General features: G+C 39.7%; 1 protein-coding gene across 22 annotated transcripts in view; it reads left to right on the plus strand.

Annotated features, from left to right (window-relative positions):
• TNS3 (tensin 3) overlaps positions 1 to 15,989 on the plus strand; it is a 211,629-nt gene that overhangs the window by 115,786 nt on the left and 79,854 nt on the right. For all 22 annotated transcript variants that reach the window (XM_063404585.1, XM_063404548.1, XM_063404628.1 and 19 more), the window contains 3 exons: positions 2,524 to 2,653; positions 4,422 to 4,487; positions 7,749 to 7,853. In XM_063404585.1, coding sequence (XP_063260655.1) covers positions 2,524 to 2,653; positions 4,422 to 4,487; positions 7,749 to 7,853 — 301 coding nt within the window. The remainder of the gene's footprint in view (positions 1 to 2,523; positions 2,654 to 4,421; positions 4,488 to 7,748; positions 7,854 to 15,989) is intronic.

Below are 15,989 nucleotides of genomic sequence, written 5' to 3' on the forward strand. Positions count from 1 at the left end.
TTATAGAATATAAATATAGAAATTAGGATTCTTAGCATATGGGGCTGAAGAGACAAGATGGAGGAATTGGGGAGTGGCCCCTGTCTTCCTTGTTCTTGTTCTCGTCCCCCATCTTGTGCTGAGTTGGGTTTTAGAGATTGGTTTAGAGTAGAACTGACATGTTAGTATAGGTAATAGGTATTGGTAAAATTTTGTAAATAAAAAATACGTCTCGGACAGTGGTTGGGTCAAGGGGACCGTACATAAGGTACAGGGCTCTCTGATCCGCCCAGTCTGCTGCGTGTCCTGCTCTGCGGAGACACCTTGCAGAGCTGAGAAAGAACTAAGATAAGGTACCCTGCCAGGGAAGTGCCTGGCAGAGTTGAAAAAGGACTGAGATAATGAAGAATAAACAACCTTGGAAATGTGCACCGGCGGACTCAGTTTGTCGTCTCTACCTCTGGTGTGTAACACTTAGGGCAAAGAGAAGACTGAAAACCTTATTACCTCTGGGAACAGCAACCCAGGGGAAACTCCTAGGGAACAGCAACCTTGGGAGACCCTTATTACCTTGGGGAACACCAACCCCAAGGAGAATCTCAGGAAAACTACAACCCTGAGACCCATGATTTGAAGGGATATGTTAGTTCAGTTTCCATGGTTTACATCTAGAGAATTCTTGTCAGAAATGTCCATTTCTTCAATCCCTCCTGCTAATAATCTTTATCAGTTCTTTCGTTGATTTCATATCATGCTGTCTCTCGGTGTGTTCAATCACTCTGTCCTTCCTCTCTTTCTCAAGAAAAGGGTTGGAATTCTGAAAGCTTCATCTTGCCAAGAGAGGGTTAAATCTGCCCATGTCTGCAATGGTCAGTGTGATCAGCCGCTCTGTAGAGGCTGGGCCTTTTTCTCCCCCCACTTTCCCTCTCAGCCCGGGAGGAGGGGGAAGGGAGGGGGTTGTCTTTGCCCATCTCTCGGTGGTGTTTGGGGTAGGCTCGGCCCAGCTGGGCCCAGAGGTGTTATCAGGGCTCAGCTCCTCTTCTCCCTCCTGGCTTGGCTGGCTCCAGGCCTCCGGCTGCCTCCCCTGCTGGCCAGCCGGGGCCCAGAGGCACGTCCAGGCCTGAGCCGACTACCCCCCAAGGGGAAGGGGGTGGCAGGGCTGGGCTGGGCCGGCCTAGGCCATCCTAAGAGAATGGCCTGGCTCGATGTTACCTGTTCAACTGGCCGGTAGGAAAGGGCTGACTTGCCCTCACCCAGAATTTTATATGTATATTCCTCAAAGTTGCATCTAGCTTTCTCAGTGGTCTAATAATATGTCAGTATTGAAAAATTAACTCTGCTAGATGCCTGTCTCAAAACAATTCTAAGGTCTTGACAGGGAACTATTCCACTTTAACTAAAAACCAAACTCTGTCAATTTATAACAGATTTGTATACAGAATATTTGAAAAGAAAACATTTCTGGTATATGGGCTGAAATATTTCAGAAGTTGTCCTGTATGCAAGGTCAGTACTGATTAACTTCTGGAATTTAGGATATCGTGGGGTTATTATAATGAAGGCTAGATAGTAACATCTTATGTTAGATTCTTCAAATTCTGTAGTGAGAAGAATTTCATAACTATGTTTTAATTCCGACTTTCAGAAGCATCCCTCGTAAGCTCCTACATCTTTCTTGCTTTATTTAATTTGAATAACTCTTTGCTCTTCAATTGTTTGGCATTTTCTATCCAGGATGCTTTTCTTATTCTGGCTTTAATAAAAGTGGTATTTGTTTTATTTTTAATGCATTTCAATTATATCTGCTTCATCATAAAATCCTGATATAATCAGGATAGAATAACAAAATTTTCAGTCCTATCACTAAGGTTGCCAAATTTTCTACATATTCCTGTAAGAATAATGGGTGCCTTGTATTACAGTAGACTCAGAGAATTAGTAGGTAAAATATCCATAGGTTTAGTCTAAGGGAAGCTGGTATTAGAGAATAGGTGTAGTGTTCACTTTTAGCTACTGAAATTCATACTAGATGTTTTTGTAGAGTTCTGTGTTCTAGCCAAGGTGTCAAAACTACTATCAACTTCCGCAGTAACTTAAAATAATATCCTGTCATCACTAGAGCATTTTTTTACAAGTCCTAAAATAGATATAATCAGCTTGCAGGCTTGCTTTGAAAAAGTCTTCATATTCTTCAGTTATTTTGAAATGGGTGTTCCGAAATTCATTAATTTGATAGGGAAGAAGTCTGTATGCAGGTCAGCATTTCAATATTGTACTGCCAGATATTGTGATTCTGACTCATAACCTACTTATAGGTGACTGATAATGATGTAAATACTGATTATTATTTTTTATGTATGTAGAAGTATCCTTGGGCCTGTGTAATTTTAAAGGATTGAATAATGCATACCCTGCTTTTTACAACATCAGAGGTGTCTACAATAAATTGTGTTGTGGCTGCTTTAACTAGCAATTAATGTACACACTTTTTTCAGAATTGTAAGAAAATACTCTTTGACATAAAATGTTGCTCTGTCTTTCTAGATGAAGTGTTATCACAAAAAATACAGGTCAGCTACTCGTGATGTGATTTTTCGCCTTCAGTTTCACACTGGAGCTATTCAAGGACATGGCTTGGTGTTTGGCAAAGATGATTTGGATAACGCCAACAAAGGTACTTGTCTTCTGTGGTTGGTTGGATGTGTGTATATGTGCGGGCATGCAAATGTGCATGTGATGATCTTCTTCAGGACCTGTTTTCAAAAAGATTCTTTTTTTCCCCCTTCTTTTTTGGGGGGGAAAGGAAGACTGCTTTGAGTTAGTTGAATTGTAGCATGTAACACTAGTAAAACCCTAATGACAGGAAAAGCGCTTCAAGCGAGTTAACTTGTCAGAATAATTCAGATACTCCCACACAGTCCTTATCACTTTCTCTCACACTTATAAAAACAACAGACTAATTCATTTAAATGGTGACTCTCTTAGTGTTGGGGGTTAGATTTGGTTTTTTTTTTCTTCTCACAGAATTTTTTCCCATAAGTTTCCAAGAAGCCTTGATGACTACTTAGTCAGAACAAAAGGAGTACTTGAGGGATATGGCAGCACGAAGCTACACCTATTGTTTTTGAGTCTCTGGGAGTGTCCCTCAGAGGGGAGAGATGATGAGCTTTGGGAAAGGCAAAAAGACAGATCTGGGGGAGGGGGAGGCACTCTTGCTCTCAGCGCCGAGGAGGACGGTCAGGCTGCCCTCTGCCTCTGTCTCGTCCTGGGAAATCTATCGTCATCTGCTGTGTACCCGGGAATCCTGAGCTGGCTTTCTCCAGCCTCCCCCCCACCGCCGCTGCTTCTTCGGAGCTTTGAGGTTCCCCTGCTACTCTGTAGCCCTGCACTGCCCAGCCCTGCCGTGACACCCCTGCTGCTCCAGCTGCCAGCGCAGAGCTCCTCATCTCATCCACCAGCCCGGGACTTTCCTTCCTTCCAGTTCGGCCTCTCGGAGCCCTGCAGGGGTGCCGAGATCAAACTGCTCTGGGCTTTTGTAAAAGAAAGCCCTCAAGGTTCTTGGTTCTGTTTATTATTGATGCTATAGTTGTTGTTTGTTTGTCGTTTTGTCATATATACTAGTAAAGAACTGTTATTCCTACCCCCATACCTCTGCCTGAAAGCTCCTTTAATTTTTTTTTTTAATTGGAATAATTTGGAGGGAGGGGATTTGAATTCTCCATCTCTAGGGAGGTCCTGCCCCTTCCTAGCAGATATCTGTCTTTCAAACCAAGACACTTAGTAACCATTGAAGGAAATAAGATAGCTAAATCATTCGCTTTTCTGGCTAGCGAAAACAGTCATAAAGTCTGATAATGTGTTTGTGACATAGTCTGAATCTTTTAATATTAATCTTTCAGAATATCAAAGAATGGACATGAAATTTTCAGACACACTTGAAAATGTGTCACACTAGTCCTCATATTTTCCAAATTATATCGTCAGTTTTATTGTTTATATGCAGGACTGGAACTTCCTCAGCCTATGTTACTAGCAAACTAAAACCAAACATATTTTCCTGCAACATACAAGGCTACAAGTAGTTTTGTGGTCAAGTATTTGTGGTTTAGTCAATATGGAGAACAATTTTGATTTTCCTGGGTGTGTTTTCTTTATAAGCCACGTCTGTCTGATATCTAAACAGGGGGTTAGGAACTGTAGTTCTTCTGCTTTTGACTGTTCTAGGAAGCAGGCAAAACTCCAGCTGGCATTTATGTGGTCTTTTCTGGAGAATGTGTGACACAAAGAATGTGGCTTTTAAAAGGAGATCACCGAGCTGCAAGTGGGAAGGGAAGAATGATGAGGGTACATGTATAGATAGCTATTGAGAATCTTGATTTCTGACTGCTCTGAAATTGCTGTCCTGGGAAACATCTTGCTGAAATCCTGTCCTTTGTTCTCAGATGACCGTTTCCCTGATTACAGCAAGGTGGAATTAGTGTTTTCAGGAACTCCAGAGAAAATTCAAGGTGAGCATAGAGAACCAAAAATATGCTTAATTTGAAAAATAATCATATTGAAATATGCATTAATTTTTTTCTCTTTTATTCCACTTCTCTTGTAAAAAACCTTACTTTTTCATTAAAATGTATTAATTACTGATTTAAATTTGAAAAAGTTAATGAAGACTCTGCATTTATATCAGCATAGAAGTCACGAGATTTTGTTTTAAAGCTATACCAGAACACTTAACTACAACTAGTAGAAAGCATTTGTGTATCTGTGTAAAACATAGATAGTAGGTGGTTTGGCTCAGCATAAGTGACAGCAGTGGCCTATCCCATAACCTTTTTTGGATGTTGTCATAATTGATCATGTTTGCAGTATTGAAGTTTGGACTGTCTTCAGTTTAGCATAAAGAGATACAGCTATAGTTTTCTTGGAAATGCTTGTGCTTTGAAGCTTGCTTGTAGGATATTCTGCATGCTTCCAAAATTCTCTTTTAATATGTTCAAGATTATGTGATAATTCTTACTTGCAGTAAGAATTTCAGATTATGCAGATCATTGCAGTTTAATTCTGTTAATGAATGTGTTCTTAGTCATTTTATGGTGTCCCAAACAGTATGGATTCTGCCTAAGACTGATTGAAAAACAAATACCCTTAACGGTCTATCTTATACATATTCCCATTCAGTGTCCTCACTGCCCTGAGAATTGCATATTTTCCTCCTTTTTTTTCCCACGAGTTTGATAATTTAGAAAATTTTGGCTGCACCAACTAAGAGGTTGGATTCTGTCTGACTGAGCACAAAAATCTCACTTAGCCTGTTAGAAAGCCATAAAAGAAAACCAGTTTTATAAATGAATTTGTCTAGCTTGGTCTAAATGTTTCTGGCTAGGAAATGCTTGAAGACAGGCCAGTTGACATGTCTGAAAAAGGACCGAGATTTTTTTCCAGTTTCCCTTCCTTATATGACAAATAAGAGGTGTGGATTTTTTAATAGGCTTCAGGCTGTTGGAAAACAAGGTTTTAAGTAATTGGATATTTGTATTGAGTTGCGCTCTGAGGAATTAACTGGCTAGGAAGAGCAGCTCAACTTTGTTACTGAACAAGTTACATTTCTTTAAGAAGTCTATGAAGCAGTCTGGGAAGATGTTGAAAAAGTCTTTAGTACAATAGTATAATTATCCCTATATTTGTAGTTCATGCTTAGTTTTGCACCATACAGTGCTTAATACAAATACCAGAGATTATTGTGACCTTATGTTAATTTTCTACATCTGTGACTAACACTACACAAGACTAAGTCTTGTGCCAGCTAATGCTTCCTTCCTTCCTTATATTAGTGATTAATATGTACTAGCAGAGATCTTTGAGAACAAAGATCATGTTTCAGAACAAAGAATGATAAGTGAAGTACATTATGACATCAGTGCATGTTTGAAATACTCTCAAAGAGAAAAGATTAATCAGAAAATCTGGAACCATATCCAATTAAGTCCACAGAAATAATTAGCATATATGCATGTATTCAGGAAATGTGATGAGTATATATTTGTTTCAGGAATATAACCTGGTCTATTAGGTTACTGGGGGTACATGCTTTGAGGAGATATCCCATGCAGCCAGTGCTGCTAGTAACGTTGACTTTCTAACTTGTGAATTGGTTGGAGATTTTACTCCCGATTTTTGGTGACACCTTGAAATACTTATTTACAATTTCTGCAAAACAAGTTTTCCACATCTGAAAATTACAGAATTACAGAATAACTACAGAGTGTCTCTAGTCTATCCTCCTGCTGAACCCAGTCTCATTTGTGGCATCAGATCAGTTTGCCTAGAGCTTTGTCCAGTCAAGTCATGAAAAATTTCAAGGACTGAGACATCACAGCCTCAGTGGGTGGGCTATTTAAATGTCTGTCTGTCCTCACATTGAAATTATATTTTCCTTATGTTGACTATAAATTTATCTAGATTCAAATTTTGCCTGTTTCTGCCTTGCTCCAACCTGGTTGTCTCCTCTGTGGCCTTCAGGAGGCTGCTGTCAGCTCCTTGTCAAGACCATCCCGTCTCCACACTGAAGAAGCCCTAACCCCTCAGCCTTTCCTCACAGGAAAGTCTTTCAGTCCTGACCACCCTGGTCATGCTCCCCTGAATTTGCTTCAATTTATTCATATAATTCTTGTATTCTGTAGTTTGAAGCTGGACACACTATTCTAGAACATAACTGATTGTGGTATTTTTAAGAAAGAATGCAGTTGCCAAGAGTATATCCCTGAATATTTAATAATAAAGTTCATAAATCTGCCTTGAGACAAATATCACAGAAACTCTCTACAGATGGCTTTTTCCAGTCTGCACATAAAGGTATAGGACCATAGCATTCTTATCCTAACTGTAACTGTTCTTGTTTTAAAAGTCACAGTATGTGCATAACACTGTTGCTTTAGAAAAAATTACAGTAGATTTGCTTTGTAGACACAGCCAAAGGTTTGATAACGGAGGATTTCTTTGTTCCTTAATCTAGACAGAAGAGACAGTCTCTTTGATTTGTATCAGTATCAAAGCCAAGTTCAATGTCATGAATTCTTGATGCCTGTGCTTTGCTTTTGTATCACTGGACTATGCCTAAATTCCTCACTGTATCCATTTAAAACCTGAACATTATTTAATGCCTTGTTAAAGGCACAAAAACATGAGTTACTGCTGAAAATTCCAGGTGTGTTTGGCAGAGTATACTTAAATGCAGCAAAACACATTGAAAGCCAGCTGTCTAGTCCCAGATTCAGCAGAGCTTAGGGGAACTGGAAGGGACATGAGGTCACAGTTTTCATCTCTCCCTGTTCATCCTTGGTGATAAATTCCTCTGGTATCAGAATGATAATCTATATGAATCAGAATGAAATCTGTAACAAAGTCTAGTTTCATCATTCCTTTAGAACCATCTCCTTATAGATACTCATGATTTCATTCTCAAAAGCTCTTTATCATGGCTGACCCTCTAGGGTTGGGTGGATCATCTGTGTTGGTTGTATTCAGGGACTGATCCTACATCATAATCAAAAAGCTGAAGATAAAATTCTCTGAATGATAAATTAAGCACTTCTTAAAAAAATTGTTTTATTTAACCTTTCTTCCCCTCCTGCTGCTTCTTATGTTTTGGAATAGAGTGTTGCCATTCAGGAAGCAAATGTCTGTCAGAAGGCTACATACATACATACATCTGTGTGTGTATATAATTACATATGTGACTGATAATTTTTGGTCTCAAACATGTTTCATTTTAGGATGTGAACACTTTCAGAATGATCATGGAGTAATTGTTGATTACAATACATCAGACCCACTAATACGCTGGGATTCCTATGAAAATATGAGCCCTGATGGGGAAGGTGAGTAATTTTGTCACAATTTTGCAACTGTTCCAGAGTATTTGAGAGAAGAAAGGAGACCTTGATATGCTTGAAGCTAATGTCACTTCACTGATGTGCGAAGTAGCTGTCTACCCTTCCCTATTTAGCATTAGTGGTTCTAATTTAGGAAAGCTGTAGTAGTTGAGATCCCTGTCAATACACAGAATAAATTGAGACACAACTGATTGATACAAGTTACTTTATTACTTGTAAATTTACCTAGACACATTTTTTATTTGGAAGTTTGTATTTGGAATTCTAATATAAAATTTTAAGAACAACAAAATTATATGGTGAGTTTGTAGCTTTTGGTTACTATGTTATCTGGAATATTTCAGAATGTGCACTAGGCTGTTAATGAACAAACAGTAAAGGATGTGCCTTTTTCATATCTTCCTTTGTAACTGTACCTGTTTTCGGGGTTTTTAGATTTTTTTTTCTGTAATCATATGGCATGTATGAAAGATGAAAACCTCCACTAGCTCCCTTCAGAATCTAACTCCAGTGTGAATGCTCTCCTGATATTTTGCTTGAGTGAATGCTGTGCTTTTAATGGATGTAGTTTTCATGTAAGGACTCAGATTTTTAAACCTGTGGCTGCACACCTCAGTGCACATGCAAGCCTGTCTAGCTGCAAGTAAAAACATGAGATAAGGTATTGAATAGATGCCAAAGTTCTTGTTTTTACAATTTGGCTGTTATCAATTGAGAGACACATGAAGCTAGGATGCTTAGTTAGCTGCTCTGTAGGTTCAGTTTCAATTGATTTTTATAATCTGCATTTAGCATTAACCATCTAATGACCAAATCAGTGAGGGCAGAAGCTTACTGGGAGCTTGACCTTTTTCCACTGCCTCCCTCTTGTAATAAGAGTATTTTCTAATGCATGAGGACTCTAATCCTCAGAAAACTGAGGAAATAGAGAGGGTGGAAAGAGAACAGTCATTGCATGTGGCAGGTAGACCACTCCATAGGGAGTCACCAGAGTTGGATGAGACTGTGCAATGTGTTTTAGAAGGAGTAATGTCAGAGAGTATCTTGACTGGAGATGATGTTTTAATTCCTACTCATGATGTTTCCATATAATTTATGATTCCTTTCCCTTCCTCCCCCTGCCATCCTTTCCCCTTTCCTTTGTATATACCTAGCCCTCAACAATCAATGCACTGTTGTCAAATGTTTTTTAATTGCTAGATTGATTGGCTAGATGGATTTGACCTTCCCATCCATATGCATTGGATTGTAGGTAACCACAACAGTATAGGAAGTTGAAAGCAGAGATAAACATGCAGGCAAGCACTCTGTTGGAGCATACAGTACTGTATGCTGCTCATGTCTTTGATAAGAGTTAGTCAGAGACCATTTACAAGTACAGCTAGCTTGTTTTCCTGCTGTTCAGAAGTCATATGTGCTATTTAATAGATTTTTATATCTAATTTGTGTGCAGGGTATTTTTTAAATTACCTGAGATAGAACAGAAATATGATGTGATAGCAAAGATATTGAGAATTTCATTGTACATCTGCAAAAACCCCACTTGAGTTTAAGATAGAAAATATACTATAAGAATAGGTGTATCTAGTTATTATTTTCTCAAGTAAAAATTTATGAGGCAAACTGTTACCCTATGATATTCAATAAGGGAATTGCACGCAGAGCGATATCTGTGCATAAGCTGGGCAAAAGATAATGAGGAGCACTTAACAGAGGCGACAGCTGTATTTTTCTCTTAAGGATGGGGTCTACTTAACACAAGTTTAAGCTTAGTCTTCTGCTTAAGGTAAATATAGTCCAGTTAGGCCATCCTCTGTGTAAGATTTATAAACAGCAGGACAAGCTTCTCTTTATGGTTTGTGCAGATGTTTAGTATCATACTTGTGCATTAAAAATGTGTATTGCATCCTAGTTTTCAGTACAGGTTTCACTACAGTTTTCACTATCAGCCACTAAGAGGAGATGCTGATTTCCCATCCAGAATGTGATCAAAGTCAAAAACCTTAGAATATGAGGCGTTTAGCTCTGATCCTGACATCTGAGAGGGAATCTTTTCTGTACTTCAGAAAATATTAAGGTGCAATACATGGTACATTTGAAAGTGCATAACACTGGTGGTATGTTTAAGGTGCAAGAAAGCCTCATACAGAGCACCTTTTTCAGTTCTACTTTACATTAAGTTAAACCCCATGCCTTATGTAGGAGCTGGTCTTCATGGTTTTACTTGTACCTATTTTCCCACAGGAATTTCAGTAGGAGTAGTATGAGATGTTAGTGTGACAGATGATTCTTATATTGCAGTTTTACACCTTTTTGTTAATTCCAAAAATGTGGGCCTATGAAGTTTCTTGCCAGGGTGGTCAGGAAGGCTGCAGCAGAGCCTTGCGAAGATGAGTTGTTTTATAGGTATATGTGTGTGGAATGTGTATTTCCAAGTTGCTGTGTTAAAATAGAAATTAGAAGTGAATAAGAGAGTAGTATATCTTTTGAAATGGTACAACTATTTGGCTTTATTACCAAAAGAACAAAAGATGGGAAGACATGATAAAAGAAAAATGTACCCAAAGGTTCTTGATTTACAGGCATGATACAGTATTATGAACATAAGCAATTGCCTTTTAAATAATCTTGAACCCTTTGTTAGTAAGATTGTGTACATAGGTGTTGAATATAACCAAGCTATGGACAGTTTGCTATCTGAATTTAGTTCCTTATTCTTCTTTCTTAATATTCCTAAGGAATTTTGACAATTGAAAAGCAATAAATTATTTGCATTTCTTCCTATAAATACTGTTTCTTTTCAGATCCCTTGGGAAGTGGTCCTCCATAATAGATGAAAAATTATATTAAGTTCTTAATTTTCAATTTATATCAGATTTCCTCCTGAGCAGTACATTTGCTCAGAGGCTTCTGTACACTGATTTAAATGTATTCAATTAAGTGCAGTATTTGGAACCAGAAGAATCGGATCTTCTACTGCCATGTAAAAGTCTGACATAGTTGCCATTGCTTTCCCTATAGTTTTGAAGTCAGGAAGGACTTTTTGTGATAGAAAGGAGCAGAAATTACTTTTGATCCTTCTGAACACCCTTATTTTTTTCATTAAAGTATTACTTACCATACAATAAATGTGTATGGATTTACAAAAGGTTGTTCATTTGCTGCGAAATAGCAAGACCCCTGTGGCCACACATGTGTAGTATCTTCCAAAATCTCTCTCTAATAGTACTGAAAAAAGCTTTCTCATCCCAAACCAGAAGGATTGAGGTAAATGATAAAGGTTTGACTTGTCTTTTGTTGAGGAAATTTTTTTTAGTGCTCAGTGATAATTTCCAGGATTATTACTTGGCATAGTGCATAAGAGATACTGTTCCTAAGCACTTCCCTCCTGTTGAAAATGCAAGTCTTTTTTGAATAGGAACCATCAGTTTATGTGAAACCTGCCAGTGGATCCTGGTAAAAGCCTGGGGTCTGAAGTGTTCTGAAAATTAAACCAGATTTTAAAAAGAAATTGAAATAAAAATATATTAAAATTATATATATTGCTAAAGAACATAAATTGATTTTAATAGAAAAGGTGAATTATTGGAAGAACAGATGAATGCTACTCTTCCTTTTGCACTGTCTGACTGCTTTATCTCAAGTCCATTCTAAGTATCCTGATAGCATGCTAAAATTATTCTAGAGAGAAAATGCCATTTGTGTGTGCAGCATTCACTTGCATGTGATACACAATGTAAATTTTTTTTTCAATAAAGAAAACTGGTAAACCCAAAGTTCATTGTTGGCTGTTTCGGTTTGACTGAATTTTAATGGATTGGCAACAGAAATGCACATGATTCTTGTTCAGCGTTCCATTTTAAGACATTTCACTTATTTTAACAACTCCAAAATTCCTCTGCACTCTTTTGTCTCCCAGCTCTACAGTGTGTGGAAAGATAAGCACATGTGCTCATTAGAATTGCTCAAAATGACAAATGAAGGACTTTGATTTAGTCTTTATAAAGCAGATACTTAAGTTTCTTTCTCAACAAAGCCTTGCTGTTTGTTTCCCAGCAAAAAGTACCTTTGCTTGCTCAGTGGTGTTTGACAATTAGAACAGAAAGAGTTTTGGGGGGAAAAAAAAAAATCTTTTACATCCAAATAGGGTAGGGCTGAGTGAATCCAAATTCCTATATCTCAAGTGTTGCTTTCCAAGATTTCTAGTCTTTTGTAACTGTAATCAACAACAATCAGTCAAAATTTGCCAAATATTTATAAACTGGTTTGCTCCTGCTTTTTTTTTTCTCATAAAGGAAAGTATCTGAGAAGTGTCTCCATGTATGCAATAAGTGTGTCCATGAAGGCAATAAATAACCAAGTTTGGTATGCACCCATGTCATGTGATGGGATGTTTGACTTTTTGAAGAGGAGATTTTTTTCTCCTCTTCAAAAGACCCAAAGTAAATGGCTATTCAGTAGGGAGGTGTCCTCTTATGTAGTTAAACATTCGTTTTTCCCAGAGGGCCCCTTCAATATTGCAAAACTCAAAAGTTGAGGCAAAACTGCTTGGTTTTGGTACCTTAACAGGAATGCAGATGACTAGTAAAGAAAACAGCAGCTTTGATGCCATTTCTGGTGTGAAGCTGAAGAACAAACTCCTACTGAATAAATGTTAATTTCAGTATTTAGTCACCAGTTGGATGCAGTATTCTTTGAGACAAAGAGAAATTTGGCAGCAGGTAGGGATAAAAAGGTGTCCTCTAACAATTCCCCTCTATTTGACAGTAAAAATAGAGAAGCCTATAGAAGACAGACAAGTTTACACTATAAAATGCTGCCAGCTTGAAACAGTATCTGAAACATTGTGGAGTTTCTGCTTTTAATTGATTTTTCTCTGAGAAAACATAATTCTTCTCTTTCTTGAAGTTTTGTATGTTCTTTTCTTTAGCAGATAATTTAAATTAGCTGGTCCACCTAATCATGAAGCTGACAAAGAGAGACTAATATAAAGTGGTTTCTTTTGTATGTTAGAAACATTGAACACAAACATAGGGATTACAGGATTTCATTTTTAAGTGTGCAGCAAAAGGCAATTCTCTTTTCCCATCTTCATTAACACAGCATTAATTGTAATGGTACTGTGGCTTACATTTTTTGTTACCTCAATATGGTTGGGAGTAAATATAATTTCACACACATGTTTTCAAGATTATGCTTGATAAGCTAAGATTGATCTGGAATGTATTTTCTCGGACTCATGCTTTGGGGATTTGGGATTTTTGGTTGTATTTGATTTGGGGTGTTTTTTTGTTACCAAAAAGAAAATTATTATAGTGTTTTGTATAGGTCAGATAGGAGCCAGGGGCCAGACTTCCAAAGGATTTCCTGATTCAAAGTTACTTTTTTGTCTCTTTTAGGAATATGTCATAAGATCTACTGAACACATCATTAAAAGTCCTGAGTGTTTGCTTAAGTGCTAAGATGAGCTCCAGAACTTGGCCTTTCCAGTTCTGTTGAAAAAGAGTTTTTTCCTTTTACCCAAAGATATAACCATATTGATAAGACAGTGTCTGAAGTGAGAAATTACGTGCATTTTACTTAGTGCCCTGAGATGGTGATTTTGTTAGGTACCATTTTTCAGTTCTGCTGAGTTTAAACTTAGCTCTAATAAAAAGAGAATCACCCCCAAAATACTAAGGGCCAAAGAGGAATAATTATACCTAACCTAAATATAGAAAGTCTTATGTTTTAAGACAAGAAGAGATTAGAATCAGGTAGAATCAGTGTTGTAATTTAGATTTTGGGGGGGGTCCCCGGGGAATGTTCCCTGGGAGCCCCGCGGGTCCTAGGGTCGTGGGTATTCGCGTGCTGGTAGGCAAGGAGACCCTAGACGGCTCCTAGACCCTAGGTGCTGATGAGATGAGGATTTATTTGGAGTCTTACCCCGGGAAGGCAGCATGGTCACTGAAGGAGGGGGAGAGGGGGAAGAGGAGAGGGAAGGGGAGAGGGAAGGGGAGAGCAGCAGAGCCTCCGGAGGCCTCCAGGGCAAAGAGCACGAGCCTTCTCTGCTTGCACCCTTAACAGAGAGGTTCAAAGTGGGCGCGATAAGATTCTTCAGCCAATAGAGTTACAGATAGACGATACTGCAGGGAGGTTACAGACTTGGGATAAACCATACACTTTCCAGGGGTGAGCCAGAGCATACCATTTCAATAAAATGCAATTCCACAAATTCACCCTTTTTTCGTTAAAATGTGAGAAGAGAAATATGACATATGACAATTAACATTTTAAAAAATGAAACAGTAATTGCACCGTTTTGTAGCATAAAAACAAATACAATTGCAGTAAGGATTATGTTATACTGTGAACAGTTTATCTGACTATGTAATTGCAATAAACGGGTTATGTGGGTTTATATTGCAAGATTTAGACAAAGTAACAAATTTGTTAGAGCCTGTTCAGCGTGACTGGCCTAACGGTATCTCGCCTTTTCCAACTGGCTTTTCAGACCACCACAGCCCCCAGTTCTAGGCTATGGCGCTGACTTCTGCTCCCATTCCAGGGACAGGAAACACTTGGAGTTCCCCAAGCTCCACACAAGGCTTCAGATTCTCACCCATGGATCTGTGCCAAATTATTCCTTTCACTTTCCAACTGGTTCAACCAAAAGGACCTACACTCTGCGTGCAATTGTTTACATTCGTCCATATGTACCCATTGGGGATTTTTTTCATCCATACTTGCACCAGAAGTGTCAGAGACCTAACAGAAGACCCCCAGTTTTAGGTCATCAAAAGAAAAACAAAAAGAAAAAGAAACTACAAAAAACGTCAAATACTTCTCAGACACCATTTTAGGTTATTAGTCACCCTCAAAACCTACTGAGGACAGCATAAACCCAAAACCAATTCTGTTCAGTAGTCTACTACTGAATCGTGCTATTCAAGAAAACAATTGAAAAACTTCTTCCCATGGATTTACCCTTGTGACCTGAAAAGGCCTATGCTTTCTAAAACTGAAAGCAAGACAAATCTGCAATATGAACACACACAAAAACTAGAAAGGCATAATTGCAAAACTACTTCATGGGGATGGGAAGGAAATGGAGAAACAACAGGTTTTGGGTTTTAGGGTTGGAGAAACAGGGGTTTGGATCACCCTGCTGTTTGGCCAGAGCAGCAAGGGACAGAATAACAGGGAAAGGAAATCATAAAGTAGAATTAACAACTATACAAGGCTGTAAAACTGGTATTACAAATTTACCTTAGCTTTGGGTTTTGGTTTCTTAGCGTTTACCTTGTGGGATTTGGAAAGCGGAAGGTGGATTTAAGAGGTGGAGGGAGAGGCACGTGGCCATGTTGGCCATGCGGCCACAGCGCACGTGGTGGCGGCCATGCTGTGCTGGGCTTAGCAGGATGGGGTTAACTCTCAGGGGTTTGTTAAGGGAAGGTGGGTTGGGGAGAAAGAGCACTAAGGGGAGGAGGGAGTAAGGGTAAGGAAGAAGGTTACAGAATTTACAAAACCGAGTTTTGGGAGGTGCGGGGCTTGGGTGCAGCTGAAGACTGCTTTTTCTTTCTCTGATGGCTGTCTGGCTGAGTTCTTTTCGCTGCTATCCAGAGCGTTGGCTGCTCGGGCTCCACGGTGTGCTTGTTCTGCGGGGCTCTTCTTGCCGCTGCTGCCGGGCGGGTGGGCACGCGTTGCTTCTCTGGGTGCTGAGGCCCGTGCGCGTGCAGCGGCGGGGCCAGGGCCGTGCTGCAGCTCATGCCGGGGCTTCACTGCGCCAGCTCTTGGACCCGCGCCGGTCTTGCTGGGCCGGCCCATGCGGCCGGGACTGCGCCACACCGGGGGCTGCGCTGCCGGCGCCGTGCTACTGTGCTGCCATGGCCACGCTGCTGGGGCTGCGCAGCCCGCGCCGCAGTGGGCCAGGGCCCCAAGGGGCTGGGACCCGGGCCCGTGCCGCGCCGGCTGGCGGTGGTGACTCGCGGGGTCTCTGCGCGGTGGGGGAGGGGCCGCCCAGGACCGCGATGGCGTGGGACGGCCACTCCGTGTTGCCGGAGACGGCGCTGAAGTTGTGTTCCCCAGGATTCTGCGCTATGCTGGTGGTGCAGTGGTCCATCTTTGTCTTAGGGTCATTGG

The sequence above is a fragment of the Prinia subflava genome, chromosome 1, assembly GCF_021018805.1.
Source record: "Prinia subflava isolate CZ2003 ecotype Zambia chromosome 1, Cam_Psub_1.2, whole genome shotgun sequence".
In the NCBI taxonomy this organism is placed as follows: Eukaryota; Metazoa; Chordata; class Aves; order Passeriformes; family Cisticolidae; genus Prinia; species Prinia subflava.